This window comes from Anolis sagrei, chromosome 5 (assembly GCF_037176765.1).
Source record: "Anolis sagrei isolate rAnoSag1 chromosome 5, rAnoSag1.mat, whole genome shotgun sequence".
NCBI classification, from domain to species: domain Eukaryota; kingdom Metazoa; phylum Chordata; class Lepidosauria; order Squamata; family Dactyloidae; genus Anolis; species Anolis sagrei.
In genome coordinates, this window is record NC_090025.1 from 165,295,019 (window position 1) to 165,318,258 (window position 23,240).

The 23,240-nt window shown below is 41.7% G+C and overlaps 1 protein-coding gene across 1 annotated transcript in view; it reads left to right on the forward strand.

Annotated features, from left to right (window-relative positions):
• The first annotated feature begins 1,128 nt into the window (after positions 1-1,128).
• MFNG (MFNG O-fucosylpeptide 3-beta-N-acetylglucosaminyltransferase) overlaps positions 1,129-23,240 on the forward strand; it is a 41,596-nt gene continuing 19,484 nt past the window's right edge. Inside the window, exons 1-5 of the mRNA XM_060777006.2 lie at positions 1,129-2,068; positions 10,804-10,852; positions 15,439-15,541; positions 16,565-16,718; positions 19,176-19,261. Coding sequence (XP_060632989.2) covers positions 1,706-2,068; positions 10,804-10,852; positions 15,439-15,541; positions 16,565-16,718; positions 19,176-19,261 — 755 coding nt within the window. The 5' untranslated portion in view covers positions 1,129-1,705. The remainder of the gene's footprint in view (positions 2,069-10,803; positions 10,853-15,438; positions 15,542-16,564; positions 16,719-19,175; positions 19,262-23,240) is intronic.

Here is a 23,240-nt window from a genome sequence, read left to right on the forward strand (position 1 = left end):
CCCTGTATTCTGCCTTGGTTAGACCAATTCTGGGCACCACAATTGAAGAGAGATATTGACAAGCTGGAATATGTCCAGAGGAGGGTGACTCAAATAATCAAGGGTCTGGAGAACAAGCCCCATGAGGAGTGGCTTAATGAACTGGGCATCTTTAGCCTGCAGAAATGTAGAAGACTGAGAGGAGACATGATAGCCATGTATGATATGTGAGGGGAAGTCACAGAGAGGAGGGAGCAAGCCGGTTTTCTGCTGCCCTGGAGACTAGGATACGGAGCAATGGCTTCAAACTACAGGAAAGGAGATTCCACCTGATCGTTAGGAAGAACTTTCTGACTGTGAGAACTATTCAGCAGTGGAACTCTCTGCCCCGGAGTGTGGTGGAAGCTCCTTCTATGGAGGCTTTTAAGCAGAGGCTGGGTGGCCATCTGTTGGGTGTGCTTTGGATACAATTTTCCTGCTTCTTGGCAGGGGTTTGGACTGGATGGCCCACAAGGTCTCTTCAAACTCTATGATTCAATGAGAGAAGCCTCCTACAAGGATGGTAAAACACCAAACATCCAGGTATCCCCTGGGCAACATTCTTGCAAATGGCCAATCCTCTCACACCAGAGTGACTTGCAGTTTCTCAAGTTGCTCCTGACACACACACACACACACACACACACAATCCAGTGATGCCACTGCATTTTTTTTCAGATTAAGCAAAACAAATTCTACAGTTAGACTTTTTGTCTTCCTCTTACTAATGGCTACAACAACTCAAATCATGGTCAGGTTTTCTGGGATTGCCAGTAGGAGAGCACTGCAGTTTCCCTCACTCTATGCCACTTGGTCAGACTCCTTTATACAGGAGCTATGTTTAGAGTCTCCCTGAGATTTTCATTAGTGAGAAGTTGTTTTTTTCACAGTAATGAGGGTACTTTTTCTGCTTGACAAAGTTGGCCAGAGGGCAGCAGCTGGGAGTGCAGCAGCAGGCAGACGACTGTTAGACAGACGTGAGATTTCCCCAGAGAGAAGAAAGACCTGCCTAGTTCTATTGTGTACCTATAAAAGGAATGGGGTGGAGCCTTCACTCAATGTGGAAGAAGAAAAAAGAGGGGGTAGCAAAAAGCTGGTGGGACTGGAGAAAGGCAATCCCCCTTTCAGCGGCAACTCTCTCTCTTGTCAGTACTATACTGTACAGCCTGAAAGACCAGCTGCCTTAAGTGTGAAGTGCTCTGCAGTTCCTTAAAAACTGGGGCGTTGCTCTCTGACTTCTTCATGGGATGGACTTTTGTCTTCATGAGCCCTTGACTTCTACCTCCTGAAGGTCATCTGGTCTAACTAATGGAGCCTATACCTGTGATATTTTGGCTCAGGCTGACAGGTCCTTTTACTTGTTACTAGGACCGTATCTGTCACTTGTCCCCTGCTATCTGGAAAATCAGGTCTCCCCAGCTGCTGTGACTCTACCCTGAAGGCTTTCCCATACCCTTAGGTGTGAATGGTGGAGTGTGTGTATTGTGAGGGAGAGGTAGATAGTGTTTTATTTGTTTGAGAACCTTGAAGTCCCCATTCTTGCATTCTGAGAGTATTTCTTAGCCAGGACATTCTGTCTGTTTCCTCTTTCTCTGCATTTGTGGGAAAGCAGAAACACTAGGCCAGAATTTGCACTATACAAGTGGGAAAAAAAAGATCTGCTGGACTCCTCTTGTGGGAACCAAAGATGAGAGCAATGAGCTGGTATCTTATCCGGGCCTTCTCTGGAGTTATCTTTCTTTTCATGAGCATGGTGCTTCTTTCCACAAGGCATTATGGCATGCAGGAGGAGGCAGATGTCTTCCAAAAGAATACAGGAAGAACACCAAGTAGATGGGCACAACAGGAGATGACCCAGATGGATGTGATGGACCATGGTAGTCACACAGAGCAAGAAAACAATAGTCTCTTGGCCCATGTAGCTCATTCTAATGTTGGAAGAAGTCTATTGCTTGAAGATCTTTTCATTGCTGTAAAAACAACCCACAAGTTCCACCAGTCCAGGATGGGATTGTTACTGGACACTTGGATATCTCGGCTGAAAGAACAGGTTGGTATGAAGTTAAGGAAGAGAACTGAGTGAGTGTTTGAGCTTTTCTCTAAACGATGCCTTCAGATATGCTGGGACACAACTGCTACCATCCCAAACCAGATATTTCACCACACTAGGAAATGAATCCACTTTAAATCTGGTTTCTGCCTCCTGCAGAATTCTGGGGTTTGTAGTTTTAGTGAGGCTGTTGAAGGCTCCTCCCTAAACTACAAACCCCAGAACTCTGCAGGAGGCAGCAACTGGATTTAAAGTGGATTCATTCTCTAGTTTGATGAGGGTGCAGGAGACAAATGGACAAACTGGTTTGGGATGACATGGAGGGATGAGGGTCGGAAAGTCTGATCTATTAGAATCACAATCCAAATGATGTATAGTGGAATCAAATTATTACTATGAAGAGGAGCAAGTTTGAGAAATGTCTGAGTAAGAACAATTGTGTCAAACTTTTTAAAGGGTTTAGATACCGTTATTGCATGATTTATGCATTTATTAGGTTTATGTAATGCTTTTTTCCTAGGAAGTTCAGGGTGACACACAAGGTTGGTTGATGCTTTCCAAGTGGGGCATCTAATCTGTGCTGGGTTTTAGCCTGAACTTTAAAGGAGCTATAAAAGATACTGAATAATTTAGGGAAGACAGAGTTTTAGAAACTTGGATAGCACTTTTAACATTTGGACTATAAAGCAGAATGAATTCACCATCTTGCTGAAATGCAAGTCACTAGCAATATCTATTGGCAGATATGATTTTCCACTCTATAGCAACCATACAAGGTAGGTGAAGATGAGACTGTAGTTGGCTCAAGATTGTGCAGCAAGTTTTGGACTGCATGATAATCCGAAGAACTCAAGTCTTCCAGGATTAGAATTTTGAACAATTGCACAAATTAGATTTTTTTCTCTCACTTTAGCTTTACAAACTGTAAGGCACCCGCACCAATGTCAAGCCCATTTAGATCCTCTTCTTATCCCCCAGGTAGATGATAACTGAGAGCTGTATAGTAAGCACTTCCACAGATGGAAGTGTGCAAGGTGGCCAGTGTTTCCAAATGGGATCTTTTCACGGGATCTTTTTATGCATGTGTCATCTTGTAAGCAAAAAGAAGGTCAGAAAACATAAGAAGCTTTCGTGCAGAGACAGCTTAAGAAGAAGCTTTGGTGAAAAGCAAAGAGACAAAATAATTGCCCAAGTCTGGCCTGCCTCTTTTGATTGTCCTACACTGCAGGGAGAAAGCTGCTGACAATTCAGAATTGAAACTGCTTGAGGTCTTTGAGACTGCAAGGCCCCTGAGACCCGCTTATCTATGAGGATGTGAAACTTGTGAGATTTTGCGGATGAAAGCAAAAGAGGGAACCACCAAGGGGCCAGCAAACATATGTGATTCACTCACATACACTCACCACTGAACGAGAAGATTTTACTTTTAACTAGAAACAGTAAATTGGCAGCCACGGGGCTGGAACCACCTCCTCAACTTAATTTGTTTGTCCTCGGGCAGGGGTCTTAGTTAGTAGTATCATATATTTTTTTAAAAGCTCAAAACACAGCTCACCATCAGGCATTAATGGTGTTCTCAAAAAAAAGAAAAGAAAAAGAAAAAAGGATATGTGTGTGTGTGTGTGTGATTGGAGGAATGCGTCCTTCAATATAACCAATGATTCCTTTCTTTTGAAAGGAATATATAGACACACACACACAAACAGAGGATGTGGTAGTTTAGGGTCCATGGAGTAATTTAAATTCTTAGTCAGTTTACTGATTGAACTTTGTTCTGAAATTTCCCAAAATAGGGAACAAGGAACTGGAAGCTGCTTCAGTCCTTCAGTCCTCTTAATCAAGGTGTACTAAAAATGTCATTTTCGCTTGAAGGTTTTTAATAAGGGGCATCCTTATTTCACATCCAATTACACAATGCAACACAATTTTTGGTTCCTGGGTTATAAATTTCATTTCCTAATTAGTTCTATCATAAAAACATGGAAAACATTTTTTGTTGTTTATTCGTTCAATTGCTTCCAACTCTTCGTGCTGTCATGGGCCAGCCCACGTCAGAGCTGCAAAAATGTTGTTTGTGCGGGACATCCTGCAGCACATTTTGCTATAGTTTTTCAATGAATATCTCATAGAGTCTCAACTAATTCATCATAGTTTGTGGCAGCCACAAAATGAAGTTTCTGGAGTATACCAACTACTTTCAAAGTAAGTACTGCATAATTAAACAGGAACAACACGTTCAAACCGGGAACAGAACATTTTTCAAATTTTGTTATATGGTGTTACTTTCCATCTAACACAGCTTGATTATGAGTGGCTTTCTGGGGTCTCAGACAGCTCTTTCGTAGTAAAATCATAGAATCATTGAGTTGGAAGAGACTTCATGGGCCATCCAGACCAACCCCCTACTAAGTAGCAGGAAAATCACATTCAAAGCACCACCAACAGATGGCCATCTAGCCTCTGTTTAAAAGCCTCCAAAGAAGGAACCTCCACCACAGTCCAGGACAGCTCTCACCATTAGGAGTTCTTCCTAATGTTCAGGTGGAATCACCTTTCCTGTAGTTTGAAGCCATTGTTCTACGTCCTAGTCTCCAGGGCAGCAGAAAACAAGCTTGCTCCCTCCTCCCTATGACTTCCCTTCATGTATGTTTATACATGGCCATCATGTTTCCTCTCAGCCTTCTCTTCTGCAGGCTAAAGATGCCCAGCTCTTTAAGCCAATCCTCATAGGGCTTGTTCTCCTGACCTTTGACCATTTTAGTCACCCAGCTCTAGACACATTCCAGTTTGTCAACATCTCCCTTAAGTAGCTGATACCTGAGTTTCCCTTTTTACTGGAATTCCCAGAAGATGAATTTGGGATCTTGTCCATGCAAAGCATATGATCTATTACAGATGTCTGAAGTTATTTAAGTATTCCACTTGCTGATACTTAAATAACTTCAGACAAATGAGGGACTATACATCAGTAAAACCTTTCATGCCCTACTTATCAGCTTCTTATTGAGACACCTGATTGGATACTTTTTTGATCCGACACAACTTTTCTCCACAATTTGGAAGTAATGTGGGGGCAACTTACTTTTTTGGGGTAACAGGCATAAGGCAATTTTAGTGTTGCATATTGAGAACTGGAGAGAATTTCTGTAGCTTTAATGTTTGTCTAAAAGAGGGAATTTCTGCAGGTGTTTGCTTGTCATGCAACCAGGTTAACATGCAACACTTGTTTCACACACCCATTAACATTCAATACATCTTCTCCAGTTTTCACTCTAGTCACCTAACAAAAGGAAACACTTAGTTACCTTATTGGTGTAAAGAGTGATGTTTCATAGTTATTTTACAGGGTCTTCCTTTATGGTTCCATTAAAGCAATTTCAGAGGATACATCAAGTTTCAGAAGTTATTTTGAGAGATTTATGATCCCTTTGGATTTTTACAACTTTATTTTTAGTAAAAGGTAAATTTGAGAGGATAGTGACAAGGATTTTTTTGAGCTGGTGCTATCCTCTTATCAGTTCTAAGGTTGTTCCTTGCAAAGGCAATGAAGGGTTATGAAAAATGGCAAGTCACAAAATGAGCTACTTTTACAATTATTACAATAAGTAACAGTAATAATAGCCCAGTGGACATAATAACTTGTAATGGGGATGACTTGTGTTTAAAAGGTCTTTTTGGGTGTTGTCGAAGGCTTTCATGGCCAGAATCACTGGGTTGGTGTGAGTTTTCTAGGCTGCATGACTATGTTCCAGAAGCATTATCTCCTGACATTTCACCCACATCTATGGCAGGCATCCTCAGAGGTCGAGAGGGTCTGTTGGAAATTAGGCAAGTGAAGTTTATATATATATATGGCATGTCTAGGGTAGGAGAAATAACTCTTGTCTGCTTGAGGCAGATGTCAATGTTGCAAGTGTCCACCTTGATTAGCATGTAATGGCCTTGCAGCTTCAAAGCCTAGCTGGTTGCTGCCTGGGGAATCCTTTCTTGGGAGGTGTTAGCTGACCCTGATTGATTCTTGTTTGGAATTCCCCTGTTGCTCTTTATTTACTGTCCTGATTTTAGAGTTTTTCAGTACCCAGATATTGGAGCCCCTGGTGGCGCAGTGGGTTAAAGCACTGAGCTGCTGAGCTTGTTGATCGAAAGGTTGCAGGTTTGATTCCGGGGAGCGGCGTGAGTTTCTGCTGTCAGCCCTAGCTTCTGCCAACCTAGCAGTTCGAAAACATGCAAATGTGAGTATATCAATAGGTACCGCTCCGGCGGGAAGGTAACGGCGTTCCATGCAGTCATGCCGGCCACATGACCTTGGAGGTGTCTATGGACAACGCTGGCTCTTCGGCTTAGAAATGGAGATGAGCACGACACCCCAGAGTCAGACATGACTGGACTTAATGTCAGGGGACTACCTTTACCTTTACCTACCCAGATATTGTTCATTTTCATGGTTTCTTCCTTTCTGTTGAAATTGTCCACAGGTTTGTGGATTTCAATGACTTCTCTGTGTAGTTTGATATTGCAGTTTATATAGTGGTCCAGCATTTCTGTGTTCTCAAATAATACATTGTGTCCAGGTTGTTTCATCAGGTGCTCTGCTTTGACTAACTTCTCTGGGTTGAAATAGTCTGCAGTGCCTTTCATGTTCCTTTATTTGTGTTTGGGTAATGCTGCATTTGGTGATCCCTATGTAGACTTGTCCACAGTTGCATGGTATACGGTAGACTCCTGCAGAGGTGAGAAGATCCCTCTTGTCCTTTGCAAAACATAGCATTTGTTGAATTTGCATAGTAGGTCTGTAGATAGTTTGTATGTTGTATTTCTTCACCAGCATCCCTATGTGGCAGTGCTACATTCAGCAAAGGACAAGTGCGATCCTCTCACTTCTGCAGGAATCTACCGCATACCATGCTAATCAAGGTGGCCAACTGCAACATTCACACCTGTCTCAAGCAGACAAAAGTTCTTTCTCCCACTCTAGACATTCCACAGATATATAAACCTCATTTGCCTAGTTTCAAATAGACCCCTCAACCTCTGAGGATGCCTCCCATAGATGTGGGTGAAACATCAGGAGAGAATGCTTCTGGAACATTGCCATACAGCCTGGAAAACTCACAGCAGCCTATCTTTCTGGGCTCTACTATTTACTCTCCTTGCAGGTTGAATAGTTTCTGTCACAAACTCACATATGGTCAGTTCCTTCATTATTCCAGGCCTTTCATTGTTCATTATGCTTCTGCTGATCTGTCTCATCCATCATTTTGGGTCACCTAGAAAAAGTAACACTGATGCCTCTCACTTAACCTGAAAGCAGGTAAAGGAAGGAATTAAATAATGTAGATGTGAGTATGAACAAAGGAAAGGGAGGACTTCAGAGCAGAGTGTGATTTAAAGCTGACCCAAAACCTTTTGCTACCTAAGGAGGATCTTTAAATGACACCCACTTCACTTGTGTGATGCCCACAAGAAGGAAGGATTTAGGCTGGATGATTGTTGGGATTCAGAGAAGAGAGGGATTTTTTTAAATGTATGCTTTCTTGGCCTCTTCATACATTACGTTTTTAGCAATACATCAACAAAGGTAAAGGGAAGATGAAACAAAACATTTGGAAAAGCATATTTATAGAGATATACATGGGAGAGAGGTGGCATGTCACAGATTCAGCATTCCTTTAGCGAAGGTGTAGAACAAGCTGAAGAAATTGTATTGATACCTGTCTGTTCTACACTCTCAAAAAGTTGAGAAAACTGTCTTGTGAGATGTACACAGATTTGCCCAAACATCAGGGCTGAACCTCTTTCAGAGGTGAACAGCTCTGTCATACATCTTTGAAATTCTCATCTCCGATCACTGATTTAAGGAACAATGGCTTTCCATGGACTCTCAGCCTCCTTTTATTCCCAGCAGATGTCTTTTATCCATAGATATTGTTGTCGGTGTTGCTTTTTCCTGAGGTTCTTCTCCCCTATAGTTGCCCCTTAGCGCTTTTTATTCTTCTGGAAACAAGAGCGCCACAATAGTATCTCGTCCGAATGTGCAGAAAGGCCTTGCTGCAACCGGGCCTGGGGGAAGGCCCACGTGGCTCGGTGACTGTCTGGATGACTTTGCCCCGCTTTCAATGTATAATGCAAGCACAGTGTTTAACCAGCCTGCAGGCAGCTGGTGGGGAAATTGTTTAAGGCTTGTGTTTCTCTCTTTCAGTCCCCTTGGCTTTTTGAAAGCCCATTTTCCGCTTGAGGGGAGCTATTCTTTGCTGGACGTGATCCCCGCTTTGCCCTTGGGATGGAGGAACATGCCACATAATGTTGTCAAGAGGGGCCGAGGGAGGGACTGGAGTGAAGGGGAGGAGGGCTGGGAAACAAAAGAGAGTTTATGGGTCCTTTGCACACAAGCAGCTGCTCTTTTCTAAATTCAAATTTCCAAAGCTTCTGTTTACTCTCCTGTTAGATACCTTGTGGATATCAGGGAAAGAGTCTCTTGTGACTAACCTCAGTTTCATAGAATCATAAAATCATAGAGTTGGAAGAGACCACATGAGCCATCTGATCAAACCTGTGGTGGAATGAAAATCACACGTAGTTCACATCTTTACCAATCCACACACTCTCTTGCTAGAGAAAAGATATGCCACGTAGATGATCGGTAAATAATAAGGTGTTTACTCTTTGTTATGCAGAACAACATGTATATAGTCATTAGAACAGTTGCATTGACTCACACAATGTCCTTTGAGAGATATTCAAATGGCCCTTAGGTGTCCATGTGAAAGATCTTCTTCCCACAGCCAAGAAGCAAAAATACTAACTGTCTTGGCAAGGTCCTGCACCGAAAACTTAAACATGTAACTGTTGCCAAAACTCCCAGGCTCAGCTAACTTCTGGGCATGGCCCAACCAATCAACTCTGTGCTTTGCATTTTTCAGTTAACACACTCACCAACTGATTTTTACATGCTCAAACACAGCCCACTACCATGTAGGAAAAGCACAATCAAAATTTGATGGCCAGGCCTGAAGTTCATGATTTCTTTAGTGGAGCTAGATCAGACCAGATCCTTCAGGCAATGAGGCTGGTGTCCAGAAACATGTAAATGGCACATATGTACTCCAAGGCTGATGTCAACAATACTGGAACATGCTTGGCCACTTATTGGAGTTTAACTGCTATGATATGGTTCTTTGCTAGTACTGAGACTTGTCTTCTTTCCCTACCTTCCATCCCAAATATAGTGTCACTTTAAGGCAGTGGTTCTCAACCTTCGTAATGCCACGGCCCCTTAATACATGTTGTGGTGACCCCCAACCATACAATTATTTTATTGATACTTCAGAACTGTAATTTTGCTACTGTTATGAATTGCAATGTAAATATCTGATATGCAGGATTTATTTTCATTCACTGGACCAAATTTGGCACAAATGCTCGATACACCCAAATTTGAATACTGGTGGAGTTGCAGCAGCGGGTGGGGGGGGGGGGGGGGGAGAATTGATTTTGTCATTCAGGAGCTGTAGTTGCTAGCATAAACCTGCAATCAAAGAGCATTGTGCATTCCACCAACAATGGAATTGAACCAAATTTGGCACACAGAACTCCCATGACCAACAGAAAATACTGGAATGGTTTGGTGGGCATTGACATTAAGTTTTGGAGTTGTAGTTCATCTACATCCAGAGAGCACTGTGGACTCAAACAATGATGGATCTCCACCAATCTTGGCATGGATACTCAATATGCCCAAATGTGAACACTGGAGGAGTTTGGAGAAAATAGACCTTTGGGAGTTGTAGTTGCTGGGATTTATAGCTCACCTACAATCAAAGAGCATTTTGAACCCCACCAACAATAGAATTGGGCCAAACTTCCCACACAGAACTCTGATACTGTTTTCTGATGGTCTTTGGTGACCCCTCTGACATCCCCTTGCGACTCCCCAGGGGTCCTGATCCCCAAGTTGAAAAATGCTGCTTTAAAGCATTGTGGGGCATTTAAAATTGATGCCTCCCTCATCTACTGGAAGAGGACACATAATGGGGCTCTCTGTTGAGGATCCCTTTCGGTGGTGTATACTATATCACGAAACCAGTTTCAGACCTACTGAATTGTCAAGACAACCATGCCAGTGAAAAGTTCTGGTGTGGGGGGCAAAATTGCACTTCTCATTCTATGAGGACTTTAGAAGTCTATTGCAAATAATGATCAAAACCACCTCTGATTATAGAGGAGAGATTTATTTAGGAAGATCCATGACAGGTTAAAGGCAGTTTTCAAATTGGCTTGGATTAGCGCTGTAGAGCAAGCAAGCCATCAGAAGACCAGTGTCTTTTAAAATAAAGATATGGTAATATCTATCAATCTGTTTTTTTTTTAAAAAAGACTTTTCCTCAGTCCCTTTCTCTGCCTCTCTCCTTTTGCTGGCTCCTCTCTCTTTGCCAAGAAGATGGGCCAGATGCTTATTATCAATAATCATATAACACTTTAAAAATATCCAAACTTGTTGTAACACTTATTTCACAGCACCTCTGTGAAGGAGGAGGGAGGCATTATTTTTCCATTTGTATAGAGCAAAACACTTTCCGAGTGTTCGCAGCACTTCATGTACATTACCTCAGTAATAATTCATCTCAGATTATGCTTTCCCAGGGCTGAGCAAATTATGTGGTTTGTCAAAGGCTGGCAGGTATGGAATTCAGCAAATGTTTGACACTGGAATAACCCCTGTTTCTTCTGTTTCTCAGACACATGTCTTCACAGATAAAGAAGATGATGAGCTGCAGGAAATACTGGGTAATCCAGCCTTTGGCATTGTGCAACATCTGCTAACTGACTTCTTTAAAGTGTGTATTAAGAAGTGTCCATGGTTAACAGCATCCTGACATAGACAGCATTGGGGAAGGGATGTCACTCAGTGGGAGACAGCATGTTTTGCAGTCAGAAAGGCCAGGGTTCAGTTCCTGGCATCTGGAAGTGGAGGTATTAAAGCTTCCTATCTGGGAGATCCTGCCAGAAGGTGAAGAAAACACTGAGGTTGATGGACCACTGGCAGCTTTCGATGCTTATGCCCAAAACGGCTTCAAGAGGCAATATGGCTAAATATCTGCTTACAGCACATGTCTCATTAGAAACAACCTGATTAGAGCCTCCTAAACTTGCTTTTCCTCTTCACTATTGCAACAGGAGCCTCCAGTGGTGCAGCAGGTTAAACTGCTGAGCTGCTGAACTTGCTAACCAAAAGGTTGACAGTTTGAATCCAAGGAGCAGGGTGAGCTCCTGCTATTAGCCCAGCTTCTGCTGACCTAGAAGTTCGAAAACATGCAAATGTGAGTAGATCAGTAGGTACTGCTCCAGCGGGAAGGTAACGGCACTCCATGCAGCCATGCCAGCCACATGCCCTTGGAGTTGTCTATGGACAATGCCAGCTCTTTAGCTTAGAAATGGAAATGGGCATCAACCCCCAGTTGGACATGACTAGACTTAATGTCAAGGGAAAACCTTTACCTATTGCAACCTCCTTTGTTGTGAGGCAGTGTTACTGCTTCCCAGTTCCTTTTGTTGTACGTAAGTGCAATGGCCCAGATCTTTGATGCTATTTGAAAATGGAAGGACATGCCCGCTTTTTCCCAATTAACTTGGCTTCAGAATGGTTTATCATGAGTCTCAGTCCAGATATGTTTCACTGACAAGGCCCTTAAGGTAATATAACAAAACTGTTTTTAGATCTTCAGGTGTCAAATAATGAATAAAGTCTTTTATCACAGCTTGCACAGTTCTTCCAATCCTTTGAATTAATAGACACCCCTCCTTCCCAATAAGAAGGAAATCTGCATGAAGTAAATAACTTGGTTTTGAAAAATACAGCTCCCATCTGCAGGCTGTTAAGTAGCACATTGTGTTCCTCTTTTTAATAAAAAATGGTCAGCTAATATTTAGAAAACCACTTTTTAAAAATTGCATGTCATAAATGTTTAGGTTATGCTCATTTGTTGCTACAGTCCTGTCCATTCGCCTTCTAGACAATGCTTCTGTGGACGACATATCTCATTTCCCCAGTGCTCAGAACTTCAGTAGCTTGTTGCTAAGAAAATGAGTTTCTTTTCCTGGCTCCTGCTATAATTGCTAATGTAATTACTGTGCATAAAATAATTGGGCAAGTGTCATCCTCACAGTACCCCATATGTCGTGCCTGGGAGGAGAATGATGACCAGCATCGCACAACTCCCTTCCACCCAAATGACATTACTGGGCCTCATAAAAATAAATAAATCTTTGTTGGCTCAACACTCCCCCACCTGTTTTGATATTAATTGTTTTTCTGAGCATCCCACAACGATGATTCTTAAAACAAAAATGTAATGTAACTCTGCACATTGCAAAAATGGCAAATTCTGAAGTATTTGTTCCGGTTCCTTGTTTGTTGTGGAACAAAAAGAGAAGAAAAAGGAGAGAGAATTATTCTAATACCCACGAACAGCTTCTGTTTTGGATGGTACCAATGCTTTATCAAAAAAACAAACAAACAAAAAAAAAAACAGGGCAAAGCAGAACATAGATCTGCAAAAAAATGTATGCATGCGGTTTTATATGAACTGTTGCAAAAGTGAAAAGAATTATTATAATTTACGTGGAAATACATCATGCTATAGTGGGAAAGACTGTGACTATCTAGACCATCCACACTGCAGATTATAGCTATTTGAGACTCTTTAACTGCCATGCCTCCATCCTATGAATTTCAGGAGTCTGTGATATGTTGTGGCACCATCACTGTCTGACGGAGAGTGGAAAATCTCTCACAAAGTTACACATCCCTAAATTCTATAGCATTAAGCCATGACAGTTGATGCAGTATCAAACTGCTATAATTCTGCAGTGTGGACAGAGCTGGTGGCCTTCTCAGTCTACTAATCTGGTGCTCATGATTGATGAACAACCTCCATCCCTGCTTCTTTACTCCTAAGGTGGTTCACTATCTTTACACTGGAGTTGCACAGGTAGCCCTGAAAACAGAGGAATGGCCTCTGTGAAGTAGGAAACATGACTATCTAAGATCAGCTGTCCTAGCCAATAGTTGCCCTCCTCCAATATGGGGGCCTTTTGGAAAGAGTAAGGCAAAACTCCTCCTGGGGGAACATTGTGTGTCAGTATCTCCTTGTTTATGCTAGGACAGTGGTTCTCACTCTGTGGATACCCAGATATTTTGGCCTACAAACTACAACTCCCACAAATCCCATAATAATAATAGTAATAATAATAATTTATTTATTTATTTCCTGCCACCACCTCCCCAAGGGGACTCAGGCTTACATGAGACCAGGCGCAACAATTACAATAAAGCAAATATACAACATTAAAATAAATCAATAAAATATAATGACAATAATAATACAAAAAATACAAAGTTAACACACAGTGCAATATAAAATCACAATAACTGAACACAATGGGGAGGGCCAGTTGCAAAGATTTAAAGATTTAACAAAAACTCTAGGTGAGATGAGCAGTGTAGTGTATCTGGAAGAAGGTTCAGCTGGGACAAAACAATGGGGTTTAATTGCACTAGAGGGCAAGATAAAGTGTGTCTGAGGGCATTTTGTGCAGGGTTTGGTCAAGGTCAGGGATTGTTGTTCATTCATTGAAGGCACACTGGAACAGGCAGGTTTTTAGGCTCTTCCTGAAGACTGCCAGGGTGCAGGCTTGCCTAATTTCTCTGGGGAGCGAGTTCCGGAGCCGAGGGGCCACCACAGAGAAGGCCTTCTCCCTCTTCCCCACAAGTTGCGCTTGCGACGGGAGTGGGAGCGAGAGAAGGGCCTCTCCGGAAGATCAAAGGGATCGTGTAGGTTCGTAGAGGGAATTGAGTTGAAGGCCAAAACATCTGGGATCCCACAGCTTCTGAACCACTGTTCTAGGTGCTGCGTATACTCTATTCTGTTCTGTTCTGTTCTATTCTATTCTATTCTATTCTATTCTATTCTATTCTATTCTATTCTATTCTATTCTATTCTATTCTGTTCATTTATTATATTTATATACTGCGCTTCTCAGCCCTCAGGTGACTCAGGGCGGTTTAGAGGCAATGATTTGATGCCCAATTTTTTAAAAGTCATGAACAGCTTAGACCCCTAGACCAGGCATGGGCAAACTTCGGCCCTCTAGGTGTTTTGGACTTCAGCTCCCACAATTCCTAACAGCCTACTGTAAGGAAATGTGGGAGTTGAAGTCCAAAACACCAGGAGAGCTGAAGTTTGCCCATGCCTGCCCTAAATTCAACTGAGGCCTTTACAGTATAGTTATAGCACTAGTATTCCTCTTTAACTGCCATGATCCCATCCCGTGGAGTCCAGGGATTGATACAGTTTAGGGAGGGGCATTTAGACTGATCAGCCAGAGAACTCTAACATCTCATAAAACGATCATACTCTTGATTCCGTAGAATGTTTCTCTGGCAGTTAAAACTGCATGATGTTGTTCTGTAGTGCAAAAAGGCCCCTGGAGAGCCCATTGATGGGCTATGGTGGAGTGTAGCAGGAGAGTGTGACCAACATCCTCCTTGATGCTCTGATCTGCTCCCCAGAAGCCCATGGGCTTTTAAAGGGTGTCTGAAATGGTGCAGCTAATGAGTAATTGAAAAGACTTGAGCTTGCTAGTGACTCAGCTTCCCTTGGGTGAATAATGAAACTGTAGGCTGCCCTCCAGTTTGCCCAGGGAAAATGCATTCTCCCTGGTGCAACTCCAGCATCCAGGCATCCTCCCACCCATTTTTTCTACTTTGTAGTTTCCATTCATGCAACTCTTTTCTTGTCACAGATTTAATGGTGTGGGGGAAAGGGGGATTGCGTGCTCTTCATCAGGAGTTTCCTTGAGGGTCATGAGACCAGGGTCAGGATGGGTTCAAGGGCTGATGGACCTGTCTCACTCCCAGGTGGCATAGATACGATATGGTGGGTATGTCCCTACATGGATTCTGCATCTGAAATCCTCAGGAAATAGACTCAGTGATTGGTGCCTGCTGCATGACAAGTAGGGACCCTTCCACACAGCCATGTAACCCAGAATATCAAGGCAGAATAACCCACAATAGCTGCTTCAAACTGTGTTATCCGAGTCCACACGGCCATATATCCCAGTTCAAAGCAGATAATGTGGCATTTTAGTCAGCTGTGTGGAAGGGGCCTAGGGTATCTGATTCTTGGGCTGTATCTCATTTTAAGCCAATACTATACAACTCTGAACATTAACACTTGTGATCTTGCTCTCAAAATATTATCTCTGTATGAGCCTGGCTCTCTTTAGCTATGTTAGCCTCCTGCTGCTAAACCCACAAATCCAGATAGCTCTCAATGTTTATCCAGAATTTTTTTTTGTTTTCTCACTAGGTGATCATGTGATAGTCACAAACTGCTCTGCAGACCACAGCCATCCAGCACTTTCTTGCAAAATGGCAGCAGAGTTGGATGCATTTTTAGCAAGTGGCCTGAGGTGAGCAAACCTATTGGATTTGGGCAGTGCATCCAGGGATCAATATCCAGGCAAACTTAATGGGGGTTTGAAGAGCATTATATTGATGTATGAGTGTTGTCAATAAATGTAAATACTTGCTCCATAGCTTATTTCTAATGTAGTGATTGATCAGCTTTTATTATTCAATCTGTTTTTTTCCTTTGCTAAATGCCTTTGGTGTCAACCAATAACTGGGGCCATCTGAGGTTACTGTGAAAATGAAAACAGCACTTACAGACGTGAAGTTTCATTGACCATAGCTTGAAAAGTTACTGCTAGTTGTGTTGAATGAGAGATTCTGGGGCTGGATCTACATTGTCCTGTATCTCAGGATCTGATCCCAGATTATCTGCTTTGAACTAGATGATATGAGTCTACACTGCCAGATAACCTGGGACAAGCAGATAAGTTGGGACCAGATCTTAGGATATAGGGCAGTTGTAGATCCAGCCTGCAATGCTAGAACTTGTAATAAAAAAGCAACTTCTACAAACTGTGATCCTGATAAAATGCACTTCTGAACAATTTTTAGTTTGCTTCAGGAGGTACATTGACCTTGTGAATGGGAAGGTTAATTTCCTCTAAAATTGCTGTTCCAACTCTCTGTGTATTTTACTTATGTATAAGGCTAGGAAATGATTGAGATTTCACTCATCACATTACCTTTCTACAAACACTATTCCCCAAATGGATTGCATGTTTTCCCCAGCAGACGTAATTAAGAAAAATGGGTACGTATGTGTCTCAATGCATGAAGGTTGAAAAAGCTCAGCCTGTTTGGGAGGTAGAGTTCAGTATCTTGGAAAACTTCTTTACAGTTCATAGCAAAACATTGACATTGTTTGGCCCTCAACAAGAAGTGCTCTAGCTTAGATTGAATTGGTAGGATGGACGGTGATAGAAATACTGTTCAGTCCTGAGCAACAGTTCTATAGAATTAAGTTGAAACTGTACCCTCCATTTGAATGTCTCAACTGAGTTTTTTTCCTTTTTCTTCTCCAGTTGGTTTTGTCACCTTGATGATGATAACTACCTGAACCCACAGGCTTTGCTGAATCTCTTGACTTCCTATTCTCCAGACAAAGATGTTTATATTGGGAAACCAAGCTTGAATAGACCAATTCATGCCTCAGAAACATTGCCTAACAACCAGACAGTAAGTCCAATCCTCCTCCTCCTGTTATTGTTCTTCTTCTTCTTCTTCTTCTTCTTCTTCTTCTTCTTCTTCTTCTATCCCTCATAGCCAAAGGATGATGGTCCTCCAAGTGTAGTGTCTTGGTGGTGAGTCCATAGATGGCTGTGGAGCCCTATTTTTGATCCACATGTTCTCCCACAGTGAGGACATCAGTTTCCAGGTGGAAGGTGGTCCTGGTCAGGGTTGGCTTGATCTACCTTCCTCTTGGCACATTTCTCCCTTTCTCCCTCCATTCATGTGTCTTCAAATTCTGCAGCACTGCTGGCCACAGCTGACCTCCAGTACGAGTGCTCAAGGGCCAGGGCTTCCCAGGTCTCAGTGTCTATGCCGCAGTTTAGTAAGTCCAATGCTTGATCCAGGAATTATGCCTAAGCAGCAGATTGGTTGGCTGGGGCTTGTAGAGGAAGTAAGGAATACTTTTCTAAAAGAACCTCTATCTTTTTATATTTTCAATTTCATATCATGTTGATTGTGTTGATCCGGTAGCCGCCCTGAGTCCCCATTGGGGAGATAGTGGTGGGGTATAAATAAAGTTTATTATTATTTTCTCAGCAGCAAATGATAGGCTCCTACAACATAGAAATTACTAACTCTTTTCAATACTCTTCTTTGAGCCTATTGGAAGCAGGAATATAGCCCCATGGCTATTAACAAAATGGTTGCCACATTTAAAGGAACAGTAAAAGAGACAGAACACAAAATAGTGGAAGACTTTGATTCAAGGATGGGCAAAGTCTGGTCTTTTAGATGTTAGTGGTTCCCAGCATTCCTTACTGTGATGTCTTAGCCTAAGATCTCTCTCCCTCCTGTAAACTTCCAGTAAACTTATTTGGTTGATTTTAACTTGTCTCTAGAGTCTTATTTTAAAGAAATAAAGTACATAAAGGGTATACTGATAACCACTGGGGAATAGCCAGACACATATTTTTCCTTCAATCCCCGGCGTGCCATCACACTTACCATTGCCTGAGGGTGATAGGTTAGCATAGTTGGCACAGAGCAAGCTACATGGCCTAATCAGTTCCTTACTCCAACACCTTGTCACTCTTTAGTACAGGCAATCATGTCACTCTGCTTCATTACAATATTATATTATGTAGACAGGAAGTCTGACCAAGCATCAGGCAGCTTTCTACAGCATAGCGTAAACTGGTAAAACATAGAAAGGAGGAAGCCTAGAAACATTGTACTCCCGCCACCCCAATCAACAAACAAACAAATACATATTAAATGTAAATAAATATTAAATATTAAATGGAGTATATCTCATAACACGTATGTGCTATCCCAATTAATCACTGAAAGAAAAAAGTACTGGTTAAACTATTAAGCATGGCATCTAAAATTACATAACAGCACTGCAGTCTGGAATTCTCCCAAGGCTACCTCATTTTGATAGAAGAGAGGCAATGTTTTGGTTAGAGGGAGAATGCATTTTACAAAATAGGAAACATTTAGAAGTAAATATTAAATTTGCTCTTTTCCATAATGGTTGGTGGATTCCATGTCAGTGGGGCTCTGAATCTACTCTGGCTTTTAAGATGAACCGGAACAAGTTATATAAGGGTCCTTCCAGACATAGCTAAATCCTGGAAGGAAATGGGATATTAAATCCCGCATTCTTCGGTATTTAGTCCCTACCCCCATTCCAAACCCTGGACTTTCCCTGCGGGTGGCTACATGCCCTTCTGGGTCAAACACTGGTTAACCCAGGATGGCATCCAGCCCCCCAGCCCCCATTTCCATCTCCCATCCCAACACCCCACTCTCCCTCAAAACCTACTTGAGGGGCCTGCCAGCAGTGTAGGCCCCTCAGGAAATCTCTCCTGACACATGAAAATGAGGCATCAGGAGTGGGGAGGGAAATCCCTCATCCCCACTCTTGATGCATCATTTTTGACTACCAGGAGAGCTGTCTGGGTGGACCCGTCCTGCTGATAGGCCCCACAGGTAGGTTTTGGGGAAAAGTGGGGGATTGGGAGGGGAAGGGAGGGAATGGGTGCCTTCTTGCTCCTTCTGGCTCTTTGAGCCCAAAGAACCAGGATGGCTGTAGGGATTGACCCCCAGGATCGTGAAAGCAGTCCCAGGAGTCAATCTCCAAAAGACTCTCACCTGAAAAGATCTGGACCTTAGCTTAAAGTCTAGATATTTCCAGGTGTTTTATTAATTTGGAGCAAAATGGGAATCCCAGTTTACTCTGGATTAATTCAGTTTTACCTGAGGCATCATTTGGACACCTCATATAAAACTGAGACAGGTCCTGCATTTTGGGCCTGTCTGGAAGGGCCCTTAGATGCTGAATCAATTTGGAAATGTCTATTGTATCTTTCGTTCAGCCAATAGAAACTGATTGGACCACCTTGCTAATCTTCTGCATATTTCATATTGTAATTCAGTTGTTTTTCTCCATCCATTTAGAAGTCAGTGTATTTTTGGTTTGCCACTGGAGGTGCTGGGTTCTGTATCAGCAGGAGGTTGGCCACCAGGATGGTTCCCTGGGCAAGGTGAGCAATGAATCTGGCAGATATAGGATCTTGTTAGATCAGTAAGAGATTGTATATGAATGCTTCTGAGGGATGGCTCCATACCAGGCATAGGCAAACTTCGGCCCTCCAGGTGTTTTGGACTGCTTGTTAGGAATTGTGGGAGTTGCAATCCAAAACACCCGGAGCACTGACATTTGCCCATGCCTGCTCCATGCCTTTCTCTAACAAGAAACTGCTTTCCTAAATCCCATTCATGTGGTTGGATATCTGTGCAGTTGAGGGTTATTTCCCCAATGGATATGTCTAACTCTTCTCCAATGTGATCAGGTCTGAGTAGCAAAACAATCTGGAAGGCAATTCAAAATTCACATTATTCCAGGAAAGAGGGAAAATAATGGTCATGTTACTTAAGAACATGATAATCAACTCTGAAGTTAATAGATGTGAAACAGGGGAAAGATCATATGCTAAACTTTGAATTGCCTTCCAGATTGGTTTGCTACTCAGACCTGATCACATTGGAGAAGAGTTAGACATATCCATTGGGGAAATAACCCTCAACTGCACAGATATCCAACCACATGAATGGGATTTAGCATGTTTGTGCCCCACAGCATATTGGGAACAGCATATTTATGAGCATATTGTAGAAATAAGAATTTATGTGTAAACCAGCTTTCCATTACCTGGCACTTTCCAGGACTTATGATATTAATTATCTTCAGCCATCATGGCAACTGTAGTCCTGCATATTTGGAGTCACCATTTAAGAATGTGTGAAGGTATGTGTGAATGTGTACATAAAGAAGAGTCAGTATGTAAATGCAAACTTAGACCCCTTCCACACAGTTGAATAAAATCCTACAGTATCTGCTTTGAAGAGGGATATATGGCTGTGTGGACTCAGGGCCCTTCCACACAGGTCTATATCCCAGAATACCAAGGCAGAAAATCCCACAATATCTGCTTTGAACTGGGTTATCTGAGTCCACACTCAGGTAACATGGGATTTTCTGCTTTGATATTCTGGGATATAGGGCTGTGTGGAAGGGTCCTGAATCTCCATGGCCAAATAGGGATTCAAATTTTACTCTCTCAGACCAAAGCACACTAGTAATTCCAACCTACAGTTTTTATTTTAATTATTATTTATTTATTAGCTTCAACAATGAGAGCATAATTAAGAACCAAAGTAAAAGAAAAGTAACGCAAAAGAGGAAGGGAAAATAAGAAAAATGCATACACGTAGGATGATACATGCACATATATAACTTCTATACTGCCATATAAAATCCAGATAATCCGCTTTGAACTGGATTATATGTCAGTATAGACTCATATAATTCAGTTCAAAGCAGATAATGTGGATTATCTGGTTTGATAATCTGGATTATATGGCAGTGTAGTAGAGGTCTAAGACAAACTATTAAAACACAGTACTAAAACCTTCAAACTAAACTGTAGTTCAAGAAAAAAAGAAAGAAGAATTATATATTTTTCTTTCATTACAGATTGAACTACAAATTACTAATAACCATTGCCACAAATTATTACATTGTTAAATTTCTTATTGTTCAAAAAGGTTATAAATCTTTCCAAAAAGAAAAACAGACCGTCTTCTGTTGGTTTGTCCTTTAAAACTTGTGTTAACTTGTCAATTTGACCTATCTTGGCAATCTTAATGCACTCTTCCATCATGCGTGCTTCTGTCTGTTTCTAAGTTTGAGCAAATAGTGTTCTTGAGGCTATTATCACATATCAAAGAAGTAGTCCATGCTTGCTGTCCAATTAATTATCCATAATATCCAACAAATACATTTCTGGTGACACTGCACGATCTCCCTTTAATTTTATTGGAATTAGCACATAAATCTTAGACCAGTAGTTTTTCACTTTCTTACACATTCACCACATATGAAAAAAGAAGCTTCCCTTATCTTGACAGCCCCAACGTTGGTTAGATTGAGCCATTTTGTTAATACCATCTTTCAGTCACAAAGATAAAATTGTTTATTCTTTCCTGATATATAAACAGTTTCAGCTTTTATCTAGGTGTCATCTACTTTGATTGATAGTCTGTTTTATATTTTGATTTCATTGTCAGATGCAGCAATTGTTATATTTACAGCAAGCCAACAAATAAAAAAATGATAAATAGACAAAGTAGTGCTTTTTCCACTGCTGATCCTGTGTTCGTGGGTAATGGTGGAGTTTCTCCTCTTTTGTTTTGTTGTTTTCCAGAGATTTGGGGGGGGGGGGGTATTTTACCATGTAATCCTATGCATGTTTACTTAGTAGTAAGTTTGTTTGACTACAGGCAGTCTCCGAGTTACAAACATCTGACTTACAAATGACTCATAGTTAAGAAAGAGGGGTGAGACAACAGAAAGTGAGAGAAATCTATCCCTCCACTGAAGCTTTCTCACCAATCCTTGTTTCCACAACAAGCCAAATTTTCCAAAATCCAATGATCACAGGGACAGAAAGTGAGGGGAAATCTTGTGAACAGGGGCATAGACAGCAAAACATACACCATAGGGGTGTTAACCCTTCCCTATGCTATCTAAAGTAAGTGTGTGTGTGTGTTACACACACACTTTATATGAGGCTGGAGTTACACTTAAAAAATTTATGTGTTCCAACTTACAAAGAAATTGACTTAAAAACAAACCTGCAGAACTTGGGGACTGCCTGTATAAGGGTATAAACATGAGATAGCAGAATTAAACATATCAGTAAAAAAGGTTTTAGATAGTTGTTAATAGTCACAAGTCAGCTTAAAGGTCGGTTTATTGTGATAGTGCTGAAGTTTCTAATTGTGTCTTTTTCATTTTGCTTTCTGACCACCAGCGTATTAAAACAGGAATACCATGGGTCGCTGTGAGTTTTCCAGGCTGTATGGCCATGTTCCAGAAGCATTATTTTCTGACGTTTCACCCACATATATGGCAGGCATCCTCAGCAGTTGTGAGGTTTGTTGTGGGAAAAAGGTCAAGTGGGGTTTATTGATTTGTGGAATAATGTCCAGGGTGGGAGAAAAAGCTCTTGACTATTTGAGGCAAGTGTGAATGTTGCAATTGATCACCTTGATTAGCACTGAAGAGCCTTTCAGCTTCAAGGCTGAGCTGCTTCCTGCCTGGGGGAATCCTTTTTGGAAGGTGATTAGCTGGCTCTGATGGTTTCTTGTCTGAAATTCCCTGTTTTTGAATGTTGTTCTTTACTTACTGTCCTGAGTTTAGAGTTTATTTTAGTACTGGTAGCCAGATTTTGTTCGTTTTAATGGTTTTCTCCTTTCAGTTGAAAATTTCCATCTGCTTGTGGATTTCAATGGCTTTTCTGTGTAGTCTAACATGGTAGTTGTCAGAGTGGTCAAACATTTCTGTGTTCTCAAATAATATGCTGTGTCCAGGTTGGTTCATCAAGTGCTCTGCTATGGCTGAATTCTCTGGTTGAATCAGTCATTCATGTTCCTTGGTTCATGTTTGGGCACTGCAACATTCACACTTGCCTCAAACAGGCAAGAGTTCCTTCTCCAACCCTGGACATTATTTCAGATATATAAACTCCACTTGCCTTGTTTCCAACAAACCTGATGCCTGCCATAGATATGGGTGAAATGTCAGGAGAGAATACTTCTAGAGCATGGCCATACAGCCCGGAAAACTCACAGCAACCCAGTGATTCCAGCCATGAAAGCCTTTGACAACATCAGGAATACCATGTTTGGACCATTTTGTAAAAGGTAGGATTAACCCTCTAGCAAAAGAAATGAAATCCAGTTGAATTAGATATGATGTCAAAGTTTTTCAGAGCAAAGGGAGAGATACAAAGTTGACTCCTCAAGATGATATTGCTTGAAAAGGTTATATTTTGGGATCCCAGAGTTCTGAAGCTGTTATCTCTGCTGGCTACATTGACAGGTAAATTCTGGGATTGCTCGTCCGCTCCACCCCCAAACAAGACCTGGTGATGGCAATATAGAGTGATCTTCTAAATG